The sequence below is a fragment of the Oncorhynchus mykiss genome, chromosome 21, assembly GCF_057628025.1.
Source record: "Oncorhynchus mykiss isolate SJ-2025 chromosome 21, ASM5762802v1, whole genome shotgun sequence".
NCBI classification, from domain to species: domain Eukaryota; kingdom Metazoa; phylum Chordata; class Actinopteri; order Salmoniformes; family Salmonidae; genus Oncorhynchus; species Oncorhynchus mykiss.
In genome coordinates, this window is record NC_143042.1 from 16,602,697 (window position 1) to 16,619,269 (window position 16,573).

General features: G+C 43.2%; 1 protein-coding gene across 1 annotated transcript; it reads right to left on the reverse strand.

The window, feature by feature from the left end:
- Nucleotides 1-11,426: 11,426 nt before the first annotated feature.
- On the reverse strand, nt 11,427-16,563 carry atp5f1c (ATP synthase F1 subunit gamma; the record flags this gene model as incomplete). The annotated part of the gene is given in 9 exon segments (NM_001165042.1): nt 11,427-11,638; nt 12,276-12,372; nt 12,665-12,820; nt 13,131-13,195; nt 13,376-13,519; nt 13,657-13,864; nt 15,529-15,660; nt 15,854-15,888; nt 16,503-16,563. Coding segments are annotated over 9 exon segments (882 nt in total). The 3' UTR covers nt 11,427-11,634.
- Nucleotides 16,564-16,573: the final 10 nt, after the last annotated feature.

Genomic DNA, 16,573 nt, shown 5'->3' on the forward strand with positions numbered 1-16,573 from the left:
ATGAAAACCATTAGACAGAAAAAAAGACTTCTCAACACTAACAACGGTGTCTGATCATTTCCTAATTTCCTCAGAGAACTGCCCAATAATAAACATCACGTCCTTCTCCCTACTGTCATGGCGGCCCAGATAAAAGACAAATATTGGCCCAAAGATAGCCCAATCTTTGGTAGTCGGAGGCAGGGGGTGAGGCAGGGTGAGGAAAGGGTGAGGCGGGGGTGGGGAGTGGGTGAGGAAGAGGTGAGGAATGGGTAAGGAAGGGGTGAGGTGGATGAGAAGGGGGGTAAGGTGGGTGAGGAGGGGGGAAGGTGGGTGAGGAGGGGGTAAGGCAGGTGAGCAGGGGGGGGGGGGGGGTAAAGGGGGGTAAAGCGGGGTAAGGAGGGGGTTGGCAGGGGGGCCCATTCTACATACCCCAGGGCCCATTCTACATACTTTACCCTCAGATACCATAAACAAACAAGATCAGTGTGTGTGTGTGTGTGTGTGTGTGTGTGTGTGTGTGTGTGTGTGAGAGAGAGAGTGCGTGTGTGCGTGCGCGTGTGCGTGCGCGCGCGATTGTGTGACTGCAATTAAGAGTAATTTACTTATGATTCAACCACTGCGTTCAACTGAAGTCCGACACTAAAGAGAATTGCCCTAAACACCACAATATGATTCAGATTCCAGTTGATTTTCATTTTCCATCACAAACACATATATAGTCAACAACCAGCAGGGAAGGTGGAAGAACCGTTTTGATTAGAGAGAAAGCATTACAACAAGGAAAGGGGGAGAGAGGGATGGAGGGAAAGAGGGAGAGAGAGGAATAGGTAGAAGGAGTACTTCTCTCTGTCCACTGCTCTCCACAGAATCCCATCATGAAACGCCAGAACACAAAGAGCTCAGCCAAAGAACAGGATAGAGGGACCTTGCAGGCTCACCTAAGGATCACTGGAGCAACAGCACCATCTAGCAGGCCAGTATAGGTACTGCAACCTGTGGCGCACACCCCAGCCACACTACACAAGCAAAAACATGCTCTCTCCTTTCACCAATAAAGATCTACATAAGCATTGAAAAACCATTGAAGTTAAATCCTTGCTGGTCATAAAACAAACACCCACATTGCAGGAAGAATCAAAGAACAACCATAAAGCAGCAGAAAAACAGTGTTAGAATGTATCTAACTTTAATACACCCATGCCACAAGACATTAGACTAATTAGTGTCCTTCATTTCTGTCATTTCAACGCTCTTTTTACTCCTTTTATTTATACCAAGAAGACATTCAAAAGAATGGAGGGATTTTCCAAAGGCAAGAAGGCAGTATCTAAACCTCCCTTTCTCATTTAAATACCTCATACCACTATTTCTCAGAAAAATACAGTACTAGTGTAACAACAATGAAATAAGACCCTCTGAAAGGTCTTTAAAATGTGGTTTAAAACGGCTGATCTGTAATTCAGAGCGGATATGGTATCAGACTGCGTTCTTGTTATTATGGTATAATCTCTGCTACACATTCCTCTAAAAGTATTGGTCAGAAGAGAAAGGAACAGGAAGAAAAGATGGAAGGATTTTATATCTTATTTTCCTCTCCTCAATGTAAAGTTAATTTGTTTCCTGTCAGTGGTCCATCTGCTTATGCTGAGAGCATTGTATATGTAGGAGTTAGAGTACAGGACGTGAACGGTGAAGCTGAGATACTTATCTGACGAGTCAATACATTAACAGGAAAAGAGGAAACGAGGGAGAACAAATGAAAAATGGAAAAACATAAAATCATAAGCGAGAAGGAAATAGAGAGACAGACAGACAGACAGACAGACAGACAGACAGACAGACAGACAGACAGACAGACAGACAGACAGATAGAGAGAGAGAGCGAGAGAGAGAGCGAGAGAGAGAGAGCGAGAGAGATAGAGAGAGCGAGAGCGCATGTGAGAGAGAGAGAGAGAGAGAGAGAGAGAGAGAGAGAGAGAGAGAGAGAGAGAGCGAGAGAGAGAGAGCGAGAGAGATAGAGAGAGCGAGAGCGCATGTGAGAGAGAGAGAGAGAGAGAGAGAGAGAGAGAGAGAGAGAGAGAGAGAGAGAGAGAGAGAGAGAGAGAGAGAGAGAGAGATGAAAGGTAGAGAAATATGAATGAGTGAACCGCGTCTTGTGGTGTGGGGTGTAACACCACCACATTGGGTTCTGGTTAGCAGTGTGGTCTGGACAGGAAGGGGATGGGGCCAACACAAACTCGGCAGGACACAGCCCAGGTCAGCTCACCTCAGACACACACACACACACACACACACACACACACACACACACACACACACACAAGCACACAAGTGCACACAAATACACACACAGCTCAGCCCATCTTAACCCACCTATCCTGTTGCAGTGGGGGGTCATCCCACCACCCCACAGGTAGACACACACACACACACACACACATAGTGAGGCAGCGGACAGAGTGAGCGGAAACTGGTCGGGACACGATCTCCTGTGGCTGAGGCTGGGGGCGCTGAGGTTGGGCTGGCCCATCTATCATACAACCAGAACACAGTAACCCAAGCCCTGAGTGACAGGAATCACACAGACACACATGTTCGCATGCACGCACACACACGCGCGCGCATACCTTCTAAAACACTTACAGACCCCCAGCCATTATTCCACAGCCATGTCTTTACTCTGATTCTGGGTTTAGTTTGTAAAACCACTAAAAGACTGATATCTTTATTTCTCTCAGGACAGCTCAATGAGTCTCTGAGCAGGCCTCACTATTCAGAGCCAGGACGGTAAACAGAACCTTCAGATTGATGTGAAGGTTCTCTCATTTGGACTGGGCGAGAGGCAGAGAAAAGTGGCCCGTTTAAAAGCGCTACTGTATTTTAAACGTCCTGAGTGTTTTCTCACACGCCGCACCACGTTAAAGAGACTGATGGGGCCGCCGCCGCAGGAGCCTCAATTATAAGGCCACGGTTACCACGGCGATGGTAAAAGTAAAAAACCAAAAGGGAGAAGGGATAAATCTGAGTGGGGTGGATCGATCGATCTCTTCCTCCTCCTCCTCTTCCCCTGCTATCTCATCTGCAGGGCTTGAGTGAGGCAGGCAAGTTTAAACGATTGTGACCTTGTCCGACGTAAATAGTCCTAAAAGTCCGGCGAGCAGATAGCTTTGTGTCGGGCCGTGGGGGAGGGAGGGGAATGCATTGAGATAACGGGGTGAATGAGATAATGCTCTGGCATTACTACATCAGAGTCAGTGTCACAACCGCAAACACACACACACACAAACACACAGACAGGCTAGCACCATCTGTCGCCATGGGAACCAGCCCAGTCCTGAATCTCTCCTTCTTTCTCTCGCATGGGGTCTGGCCAATAGGGGAGAGAGGGGGGGGGGGGGGGGTGGAGAGGAGGAGGGATGGAGTTAAGAGGAGGAGAAGAGGTGAAATCAAGAGGAGAGGAGCAGAGAGGAAAGGGGCAGAGGGAAGGTAGAGGATAAAGAATAGCGAGGCAGGAAGGGGAAAGGAGGAAAGGATAGGTAAGAGGGACGACGAGAGGAGAGGAATGGCGAGGTCTCTCTCTCTCCTCGATGTATATTATCAGCACTAAGCTCTTTCCCTCTACCTCTGTGATTGCCCCTGAGCCAGCAATGGGGGGGAGGGGAGAGATGTAAAGTCGATTGGCTCCAACGAAAGCCATTCTCCTCTCTGAAGAGACCCTTTCATATTCATTCTCTCTTCTTCTCTCTTCTGGTGAGTGTAATGCTGCTGCACCTGACAGTGCCAGTGCCCGGGGTAACGGCAGAAGTCTCTCCCTCCATTGTCACCTGTTCCTCTAATCATTTTGCTCCGTCTCGCCACAATGAGACGAGGGTGATAATGATAACGAGGATGAATTGAATACAGAGAGAGAGGAGCAGGGCCCCGAACAACGTTCAGATGTCTTCACTCACACCGTCACACACACACACACACTCAGACACACGGATATTCATCCATATAATTATGTCACATGCAGGTTCTACATAGCACACATGCATGCATGCACACACATACACACCCCTTCACACCCCTTCACACCCCTTCACGCTAATCAAGACATGTGAAATAGCACACCGACTACCTCATCCCCATATTATTACTTACCCTCTTGCTCTTTTGCACCCCAGTATCTCTACTTGCACATCATCATCTGCACATCTATCACTCCAGTATTAATGCTAAATTGTAATTATTTTTGCCTCTATGGCCTATTTATTGCCTTACCTCCCTACTTTCTACATTTGCACACACTGTACAGAGATTGTTCTATTTTTCTTTTCTTTTGTGTTATTGACTGTACATTTGTCTATGTGTAACTGTTTTTGTCGCACTGCTTTGCTTTATCTAGGCCAGGTCGCAGTTGTAAATGAGAACTTGTCCTCAACTGGCCCACCTGGTTAAAAAAAAGGCGAAATATATATTTTTTAAAATAAATATCTGAACGTTCACACACAGTGGTAAATGTCAATGTTCTGTGTGTCTTTGTAGCGCGAGACAAACTAGTATAGATCCTTCCACATCCCAACAGTTCTGAGTCCTTCCTCTATTCCACACCCAAAACCCTGAGCCCAGGAAGGAGGAGGAGAATTCCCAATACGGTACCAAAATTCCCAAAACCGGAATTCCAGAGTGCCTCCTATGTGATCTGGGACCGTTGGGCTGTGCCTGCGAGGGGAGATGTGAGGCTGTGTTCCTCGTTTATCAGAGACTGGCATCGCTGTAATTTCAGTGTTCAGATGCTATCGCTCCTCCTTCCCACAGGAGTAAACAATAACAAGCTCAAACACAATAGACAAACAAGACCTGCTGAGGGCACACACACACACACACACGAACACAGTCACACACACAGGCACACACACACACACACACACAAATTTGAAGCCAAGGAGAAACATTTATCCAGGCTCACTAACGTCACACAGGTCACAGATGTTTGTAGGTACATTAAGCCCTCTTAACTGGTTTGTGGTCTGTCCCTTTTAATAGTCAAGGTTAGGGCGCTAGTAACGGATGTACCAGACGCTGAACTTAGATCAGCTGTTATGAGGAAGAGCTGTGTGTTGTATAGGAAAGAAACAAACAAACACTGATCTAGGTTCAGTTGTTAGGGTTGTTTTTGTCCCTGGTACTACAATTCAACATGCCCCTCTGGTGCTACTGACAGCCTTGTTGAATCAGAGATCTACTAATGTTCTCCTGACCGCCTTGTTGAATCAGAGCTCTGCTAACTGGCTTCTGTACATTTCTGGAAGGCATGCATTTGTTATCAAATAGCGCCAGCTGCTGGACATTGTCTGAACTGCAGGAGGTTGAGTTGTGCAGTCAGAGAGCACTGGAAGTGGAGTAGAGTAGAGAGAGACACCCAGCTGAGTTCTGGCTCCAGGCCCAGTTAACTCTCCCTGTCTGCCATCCTGCCAGTCTGGACAACACCCTCTTACATCACACACATAACACACACCTTTCTGTCCGTTTGGACTGGGCCCCCACCAATGCCACACCTTTCTATCCTGCTGTGTAGCGTCCTGGAAAATCCGAACTTGAGAAGACCACACAAACATCCTCTTCCTACACTTCACACAACCCTGATATAATGTCCACCCTAAGGGGATTTGTGCCATTCTAACTCGGACAAGGCTTACTTTCTTTACTTAAGGAGACGTGGGGAGTTCAGTTTTGTTTAGTAGGATCCCCGACAGCTACTGTACGTGAAGCAGTTACTCTTCTTGGGGTCCACATAAAACTTGCAAATACATGACAAAGTTCAAAACCGGTGTAGACAAGAGCAACATAAGATATGATCATTTATAATAGTTATATGTTGGAAAGACACCAAGAGACAACAAAAATACTGTTTACACACTATTCATGTATTGTATCGTCAGAATGTAGTCATACCCCTTGACTTATTTCACAGTTTGATGTGTTACAGCCTGAATTCAAAATGGATTAAATCTATGTTTTTTTCTCACCCATCTACACACAATACCCCATAATGACAAAGTGAAAACATGTGTTTAGAAATTTGTGCAAATGTATTAAAAATGAAATATGGATACATCTCGTTTACATGCTGTAAGTATTCACACCCCTGAGTCAATGCAGAAGCACCTTTGGCGGCGATTACAGCTGTGAGTCTTTCTGGGTGAGTCTCTAAGAGCTTTCCACACCTGGATTGTGCAACATTTGCCCATATTTTCTATTGAAAATTCTTCAAGCTCTGTCAAATTCGTTGTTCATCATTTTCAAGTGTTGCCATAGATTTTCAAGCAGATTTAAGTCAAAACTGTAACCCTAGCACTTAGGAACATTCACTGTCTTCTTGGTAAGCAACGGCAATGTAGATGTGGCCTTGTGTTTTAGGTAATTGTCCTGCTGAAAGGTAAATGTACCTCTCCGTTTCTGGTAGAAAGCAGACAGAACCAGGTTTTCCTCTAGGAATGAGCCTAGCTCCATTCCGTTTCTTTTTTATTAAAAAAAAAACCTCTCCAGTCCTTAACAATTACAGGCATACTCATAACATGATGCAGCCACCACTATGCTTGCAAATAGGGAGAGTGGTACTCAGTAATGTGTTGTATTGATATTGTCCCAAATATAACACTTCATATTTAGGACAAAAAAGTTATTTGCTTTGCCAATTTTTTTGTGCAGTATTACTTTAGTGCCGTGTTGCAAACAGGATGCTTGTTTTGGAATATTTGTATTTTGTATAAGCTTACTTATTTTCACTCTGTCAATTAGGTTAGTATTGTGGAGTAACTACAATGTTGTTGATCCATCCTCAGTTTCTCCTGTCACAGCCATTCAACTGTAACTGTTTTAAAGTCACCACTGGCCTCTCCGGCAACTGAGTTAGGAAGGACGCCTGTATCTTCGTAGTAACTGGGTGTATTGATACACCATCCAAAGTGTAATGAATAACTTCACAATGCTCAAAGGGATATTTAATGTCTGATGTATTTTACCCATCTACCAATAGGTGCCCTTCTTTGCGATGTTTCCTCCCTGGTCTTTGTGGTTGAATCTGTTTGAAATTCACACTGAGGGACCTTACAGAGAATTGTATGTGTGGGGTACAGAGATGAGGTAGTCATTCCAAAATCATGTTAAAACCCTATTATTGCAAACAGAGTGAGTCCATGCAACTTATGTGATTTGCTGAGCAAATGTTTACTTCTGAACTTATTGAGCCTTACCATTACAAAAGGGTTGAATACTTATTGACTCAAGACATTTCATCTTTTCATTTTTAATTAATGTTGAAAAATTGAAAAACATAATTCCACTTTGACATTACGGGATATTGTGTGTAGATCAGTAACCAACAAATCTCAATTTAACACACAATATCCCGTAATGTCAAAGTGGAATTATGTTTTTCAATTTTTCAACATTAATTAAAAATGAAAAGATGAAATGTCTTGATGGGTAAAATACATCAGACATTAAATATCCCTTTGAGCATTGTGAAGTTATTCATTACACTTTGGATGGTGTATCAATACACCCAGTTACTACGAAGATACAGGCGTCCTTCCTAACTCAGTTGCCGGAGAGGCCAGTGGTGACTTTAAAACAGTTACAGTTGAATGGCTGTGACAGGAGAAACTGAGGATGGATCAACAACATTGTAGTTACTCCACAATACTAACCTAATTGAAAAAAAACTTCCACTGAAGAACAGTCTCTGAGTTCTATTGGATAAGTAACTCTCCAACCATGTGATATAAAGCCAAAACAAGTGAGTTCTCAAAAACAAATTATGATGAATAACATCAAAGGCTGCACTGAAATCTAACAATAAAGCTACATCTTATTATCCCATTCTTTTAAACAATCGTCAGACATCAGAGTCTGTGCAGTACAAGTTGAGTGTCCTTCTCTATATGCATGCTGAAAGTCAGTAGGTAATTTGTTCTTTGAAAAATAGCATTGTACTTGTTCAAACACAATTTTCTCCATCAGTTTACTAAGAACAGGCAGCAAACTGATTGGGCAGCTGCGCTGCACCAGCAAAAGGGGGCTTTACTATTTTTAGGTAGTGTTACGTCCGTTGTTGGAATGAGACCAAGGTGCAGCGTCGTAAGAGTACATCTTCCTTTATTTTGATAAACAACAAAAGATAAACGACCGTAAAGTTCTGCAGAATACACAGCAACTAACAAATTCAAGATCCCACAACTGAAGGTGGGAAAAAGGGCTGCCTAAGTATGATCCCCAATCAGAGACAACGATAAACAGCTGCCTCTGATTGGGAACCACACTAGGGCAACAAAGAAATAGAAACATAGATTGCCCACCCAAGTCACACCCTGACCTAACCAAATAGAGAATTAAAAGGCTCTAAGGTCAGGGCGTGACAGGTAGTGGAATTACTTTAGCTTCCTTCTACGCTTGTGGACCCAAACACTCCTTTAGGCTTTGTTTAAGACATGCCAAATAGGGTTGGCAACACAGTATGCTACCATTCTCAATAATTTCCTATCTAGTTTGTCTATACCCGGTGGCTTATCATTATTGATGCATAACAATAGTTTGTTCACCTCTTCCACGCGAACTTAACCAAATTCAAAACAGCAATCCTTCACTTTCAATATATCTTCAGTACACAAATATAATGGTTCACTGTTCAATGTTGTCATTTCACATCTCAGTTTGTCCACTTTACCAGTGAATTAGTCATTGAAATGATTGGCTATATCAAAAGGTTTTATTATAAATTACCCATCAACTTCAATGAACGATGGACATGAATTTGGCTTTCTGACCATAATATCATCACAAAGAAAATCCATCGTATTTTATGTCATTTATCTTGTTTTGGTAATATCATTTATTCCTGGTCACAAAATGTCTCAATTGACAGTACGTCAACCAATCAGCTGAGCAGTCTGACTTGTTTGCATAGTTTCTTTGAACCACTTTTCCAATTCATCATTGATCCAGGGGGCTCTAACAGTTCTCACAGTGCATTTCTTATCAGGCTCATGTTTGTCAACAATTTGCAATAATAATTTGACAAATACTCCAAGTGCTGCTTCTGGATTCTCCTCCTTATACACATCAGACCACTCATGGACACAGACAGGTATACACACAGACAGGTATATACACAGACATACTTACACACGGCGGGCAGTGACACACAGGTTAGCCCTGTCTGGACCGAGACAAGCAGACACAGCAGCCCCACTCAGATTAGGTTACACTCAATAAAGACCGTATAGAGACACACACCGTTGAATAGAAACTCTTCTGTATGTGTGAGCATAGTGTTGGCGCTGAGCTCTTAAAAACACCTTTTGCACTCCGTTTTAGTGGTGTAAAAATAACACAGACAAGAAATCGCATCAGGCTTTATTTTTCTAAGACACTGGGCTGAGACTCTGCTGCTAAGCAGGAGTCATCTGATATCACTAAACTAACACCGCTTACAAGGCCTACTACAGCAACAACAAAAACTCTTGAAATAACAGGAATAATGAGAACCCTTTATACAGGTCTTATAGCAATAGGTTAACAAGTATAGATGGTTTATACATCTTTAATAACTCATTGGTTACATAGTGGCTACATTTTGTATGGGCTGCACTGTTCATAAATGAACGGACAAAACATTGCAGCCCCGGATACCATCAATGAAAAGGGTACTTAACCTTTCATCCCATTTCAGTCGTAGAATCAAGTTCCGCAACAAAATGACCAACATAAACATTACCATTGACTGTTTTTGACAACACAGTTACTTTCTCACTGGACAGTGGGAGAACAATATTGATACATGCAGATGGGCTGGCTATACAGTAGATATCACACAAACTCGTTGAATAACCAGTTCATTCATTGTTTCTTTGTTACATAGAATATCTACGTGTTGAAAAATACAGATCTATACTGAGCAAATATATAAACGCAACATGTAAAGTGGTCCCATGTTTCATGAGCTGAAATAAAAGAACGCAGAACATTTCCGTACAAACAAAAAACATATCTTTCAAATGTTGTGCACAAATCCCTGTTAGTGAGCATTCTCCACCTGACAGGTGTGGCATATCAAGCTGATTAAACAGCATGACCCTTACACAGGTGCACCTTGTGCTGGGGACAGACGGCCACTCTAAAATGTGCAGTTTTATCACCCAACCCAATTCCACAGATGTCTCAAGTTTTGAGGGAGCGTGCAATTGGTATGCTGACTTCAGGGATGTCGACCAGAGCTGTTGCCAGAGAATTTAATGACAATTTCTATACCATAAGCCACCTCCAATGTTGTTTTTGAGAATTTGGCAATATGTCCAACCGGCTTCACAATCACAGACCACACCAGCCCAGGACCTCCACATCCAGCATCATCTGAGACCAGCCACCCGGACAGCTGATACTGTGGATTTGCACAACAGAATAATTTTTGCACAAACTGTCAGAAACCGTGAGGGAAGCTCATCTGTGTGCTCGTCGTCCTCAACCGGGTATTGACCGAACTGCAGTTCAGCGTTGAAACCGGCTGTAGTGGGCAAATGCTCACCTTCGATGGCCACTGGAATGCTGGAGCGGTGTGCTTTTCACAGTTGAATCCCAGTTTCAACTGTACCAGGGAGATGGCAGACAGCGTGTATGGTGTCATGTGGGAGAGCAGTTTGCTGATCTCAACATTGTGAACAGAGTGCCCCATGATGGAGGTGGGTTATGGTATGGGCAGGCATAAGCTACAGGCTACAAAGAAAAAGGCATTTTATCAAAGGCAATTTGAATGCACAGATACCTTGAGATCCTGAGACCCATTGTTGTGCCATTCATACACCGCCATCACCTCATGTCTCAGCATGCTAATGCTCAGCAACACTCCACAAGGACCTGTACACAATTCCAGGAAGCTGAACATTTTCCAGTTCTTCCATGGCCTGCACACTCAAGATGTCACCCATTGAGCAAGTTTGGGATCGACAGCGTGATCCAGTTCCCGCCAATATCCAGCAACTTCGCAGAGGCATTGGGACAACATTCCACAAGAGACAATCAAAAGCCTGATCAAATCTATGCGAAGGAGATCTCTCGCCACATGAGGCAAATGGTGGTCACACCAGATACCGACTGGTTTCCTGATACCTTTTATTTATTTAAGGGTCTGTGATCAACAGATGCATATCTGTATTACCAGTCATGTGAAACCTATATATTAGGGCCTAATGAATTTATTTCAATTGACTATATGAACTGTAACTTTGTGAAATCTTTGCAATTGTTGCATTTATATATTTTATTAGTGTAGAATACTAAGAGTTGTGCCAAATACCATGACTTTTATTTCAAAGGAATTGAGTGCAATGATAACATTTGAGTGATACATTCCATAGACAATAGCAATGTAAATTGAAGCCTATCTTTATGCTCAAACATCACTCTTTTTCATGGTCAAAAGTAGGATTTATTGTGAGTACAACTAGGAGGACCTATGAAAGGAACACGTTTCTCTGTAAGAGGTTTATTTTTTTACCGTATATTTTACAAATAGAAGCACAAATGTTCATAAAACTCTTGACAGCCGTTTGAAGTAATCAGAAGCATGTATGCCAGAACCACAGGCGATGACGGCAGGAGGACCTCGTCCATTTATCTGAAACCACACAGAACACGCATTCAGAAAAAAAACAGGATGAAAGCAAAATACCCAACCAAAATGTCACAGTAAATGTGGGGGAATAATAGGGTCTAGTATGATTTCAACAACAAAAAACACAGGATACATGATCGAACACACTAGGCCCTAGAGGGAGCTATTCCATTTTAAAGACTACAGTGGGATGGTTTTCCGGACAAAGATTAAACATAGTCCTGGACTTAAAAGCACTGGCAACTATCTACTTTGAGCATAGCACATGTACCCTAGGGGCTGTTACCTACAATCACATGATTTATGTCCTGACACCAACATGAGGGATTGGAGTAATAAGGTTGACAGAAAATAAATGATTAGTAAACAAACTTAAAAAGTCTAAATATTTAATAATGACAGACAATGGGTGGGCTCATGCAAGGAGTCAAGATCTGGATATTTTCAAAGGTCTAGGTAACCAATCAAGGTTAAGAATGAGTGGGGAAGAATGTGTGAAGAAAAAAAAAAACATTACTGTGAGGGACAGATCAAACAACAAGGGGAAACAACCAATGTGTGAGGGAGAGAGAGGGACAAAGAATGAAACAGAGCAAGCGAGAGGATGGGCAGAAATAAGCTGACAGTGAACAGTACTCACAGGGCAGCAGCTCCAGAGATGATCTCAATGAGCTCCTTGGTGATGACAGCCTGCCTGGTACGGTTGAAGGTGAGGGTCAGCTTGTCAATCATCTCAGCTGGAGGGGAGAGAACAGAGCCAGGGTTGATATGAATCTGAGAACAAAGCCATCACAGTGCAGGCACACAGACCTGGCAACCAGATTAGCTGATATTGTAATATCAACAGCAACCCTAGAGGCATAACTAGTTCAATCAAGCAGTAGAGGGAGACTGAGGAAGATAATCACAAAGGACTACAGCTACTGTGTGTGCTATGAGGCAGGCAGGAAGACTACGACTTAATAGACAGGTGAGGAAGATGAGCAGTAAGCTAGTTGTTAGAGGCAGCGGCTTGAGTTAGATGCTCACAGGCGTTCTTGCTGGCGCTGTCCATAGCGGTCATCCTGGCACTCTGCTCGCTGGTTGTGGACTCCTTCAGGCCAAAGTAGATTATGTTGACCAGGGCAAACTCCTGGTAGTTCCTCAGCACGTCAGCATCAATGTCATCATAGATGCCCATGTTCTCTGTTACAGGAGAGGGAAAATACGACACATGATGTCAGTCGGCCATTTTGTGGGGCATATATCTTTAATATCTTTATGCCATGTATGAATGTGTTATTCAATGCATTTCCATGGGCTTTAATAGTAAAGGCCAAATAGATGTATATATTTCTTTGAAACCTAAAGGGGTCTTAAAATGTAAAAATCAATTAGCTAAATGATCCATAGTATGACCATCTTAAAACAATTCCATATGTCAGCTTAGCAGCACCCCCTCCTCAAAGACGTAGACTAAAGAATTAATGCGACCTTCAAAACAATCTTGTTGTACCTGAATTAGCAACAGTATCAATAGAGAAGATGGGCTTCTCGTCAGTCTTGTAGGAGATCACAGACCTGAATGAGGGGGGAAAATAGCCCATTATCAAAACAAGTCTTGAATGGATGTTATGTACTTTGAAGGACAAGGATGGGACTATCCTTGACGTGAATCTTCCCATACCAATAGTGTCTCAACTAAGAAAACATTTGGAGGAGACAAGACACTGATGCGGCTGTGAAAGGTTCCATCCATACCTGAATCTGTTGTAGATGACAGCACCCTGGTCAAACTCGAAGCCCATGTTGAGCAGCTCTGTGGCGACGATGGAAGCGTCGGTAAAGGTGGGGGGCTTGCGGCCCACCTCCTTGCAGCTGAGCAGCAGGTAATTGCCATGTGTCCTGGGTGGCAGGGAGGGAACACTGTTGTCATGGTAATAAACTAAATTCCAAAGGGAACCACTAAAGTGGACCTGTTGCTGTGGGCATCATATAGTAAAGTAAAGCTGATATGGCTGTATTTCTTTATCATTCTGTACCTCTGCAGGATGTTCCTCAGCTTGTCCCCCACATTAACTACCATCACCTCCTTGCCCTCGCCGGTGAGGGTAGCAATCTTGGCCTTGATGGCCTTGGCCACGTTGGAATGGACGGCGCCACAGAGACCACGGTCAGACGACACACCGATCAGGAGGTGCTTGTTGGCCACTCCCTCTGGGGCCTTGATCTCAGCCTTCTCGTACAGGGCTGGAGGACATACAAGCAAGAGAAGAGGGACCATCAACAGGTTTGTTGAACACCCCGGTCAAACGCCACATAGGCCTTTCCAATAAGTGTGTGTGAAACAACCCATATAGTACAGGGATGGTATTCAAGAAGCGCCTGAGTACCAGGGCTAATTTAGGATCAGGTCCCCTCTGTCCATGTAATCTTATTCATTGTGATATAAAAGGCTAAACTGATCCTAGAACAGCACTCCTACTCTGAGACTTTATGAATAAAGGCCCTGAACTACCCCTGCCCTCTCACTATGGTCTTAATAGAGTCATGACCGTCACATAGAAATCATCAATTCCCTTGGACTTTAGTGTGTGTGTGTGTATAGAGATTAGAGGTCGACCGATTAATCGGAATGGCCGATTAATTGGGGCCGATTTCAAGTTTTCATAACAATGGGAAATCTGACATTTTGGGCACCGAATTTCTTTTATTATTTTTTTTAACACCTTTATTTAATCTTTATTTAACTAGGCAAGTCAGTTACCAACACATTCTTATTTTCAATGACGGCCTAGGAGCGGTGGGTTAACTGCCTTGTTCAGGGGCAGAACAACATATTTTCACCTTGTCAGCTCAGGGGATCCAATCTTGCAACATTACAGTTAACTAGTCCAATGCAATGACCTGCCTCTCTCTCGTTGCACTCCACAAGGAGACTGACTGCCTGTTACGCAGTAAGCCAAGGTAAGTTGCTAGCTGGCATTAAACGTATCTTATAAAAAACAATCATAATCACTAGTTAACTACACATGGTTGATGATATTACTAGATATTATCTAGCGGTGCATATAATCTGACTGAGCATACAAGTATCTGACTGAGCGGTGGTAGGCAGAGGCAGGCACGTAAACATTCATTCAAACAGCACTTTCCGGCGTTTTGCCAGCAGCTCTTCGTTGTGTGTCAAGCATTGCGCTGTTTATGACTTCAAGCCTATCAACTCCCGAGATGAGGCTGGTGTAACCGAAGTGAAATGGCTAGCTAGTTAGCGCGCTAATAGCGTTTCAAACGTCACTCGCTCTGAGCCTTCTAGTAGTTGTTCCCCTTGCTCTGCATGGGTAACGCTGCTTCGATGGTGGCTGTTGTCGTTGTGTTGCTGGTTTGAGCCCAGGGAGGAGCGAGGAGAGGGACGGACGCTATACTGTTACACTGGCAATACTAAAGTGCCTATAAGAACATCCAATAGTCAAAGGTTAATGAAATACAAATGGTATAGAGGGAAATAGTCCTATAATAACTACAACCTAAAACTTCTTACCTGAGAATATTGAAGACTCATGTTAAATGGAACTACCAGCTTTCATATGCTCGCATGTTCTGAGCAAGGAACTGAAACGTTAGCTTTCTTACATAGCACATATTGCACTTTTACTTTCTTCTCCAACACTTTGTTTTTGCATTATTTAAACCAAATTGAACATGTTTCATTATTTACTTGAGGCTAAATTGATTTTATTGATGTATTATATGAAGTTAAAATAAGTGTTCATTCAGCATTGTTGTAATTGTCATTATTACAAATAAATACATAAAAAACTTGACCGATTAATCTGTATCGGCTTTTCTGGTCCTCCAATAATCATAATTGGTCGACCTCTAATAGAGATCATGCAAAGCAAGCAATGACATACCCACGGCGCCGTTTCCATAGACGCGGGCGGGCTTCAGCTGCCTCTCAGCGCGGGCATACTTAGCAGCGGCCACCATCTTCATGGACTTGGTGATCTTTTGGATGTTCTTGATGGACTTCAAACGGATGGTGACTAGAATGGGAGTGGGAAAGATGGATGCCACTGACTGACTAAACATTTGAGGTTCAAAAACATTGAGACACACAGCTACAATATCATCATGATTTAAAAGTTTAACTTGCGCATAAGACTTAAAAAGAGGAAGCTCAAAAGTGAATGTTATGTAACACAGAGTAGTTAAAGAGATGGCAAGGTAAACACTTACTGTCCTTCAAGGTAGCCATGTTCCTGACCTGCCCACTACAAAACAAACAGATTTAGCTAGGTAAGTTAGAACATTGTCATTGCAAGTTCGCGACACAACGTGGACATCCTCAACTAGGGGATTACAAACTATTTGCCTCCCAATACAAAGAGCTAGCTACCTATAAGCGAATACATGCTGTTAGTACAACTATAGAGCAATCAGTTAGTTAACGTTATCCTAGAGTCCATGTCACCAGCTAACAATTAGCTAACGTTAGCATGTTAGGTTTTTCCAGAAAATGCATGCCAACTTGGTTAGCGGGAGGGACAGTGAATTTGAAAAGAACTGGACGCTGTTCCGAAAACAGCTGGCATTGTACGAATTACTAAAGGACCATTTAACCAATGTTAGTTAGATGTCACACAATTCAATGACATGGCTAGTTAGTTAGCAAGCTAATATCATCTTAGCCACCGCACCGGCTGAACTTGGCCATTCACTCTGCACCGCACACCATCTGCGGCCTACACCGGGTTAGCGCGCCCTTGCAATGTTTTACATGGCTCACTAACGCATACGACTTACGCATTTGTCATATATGTCTACGACAGCACAATGCTCAAAATCATGTTGTCAAATATACGGAATTTTGCAAATAAAACGTTACCATTGTGGGAGGAAAACCAACGCGCTAGTCCTAGCGAACATTATTCCTTGGATGAAGGTCAGACTCGCAGG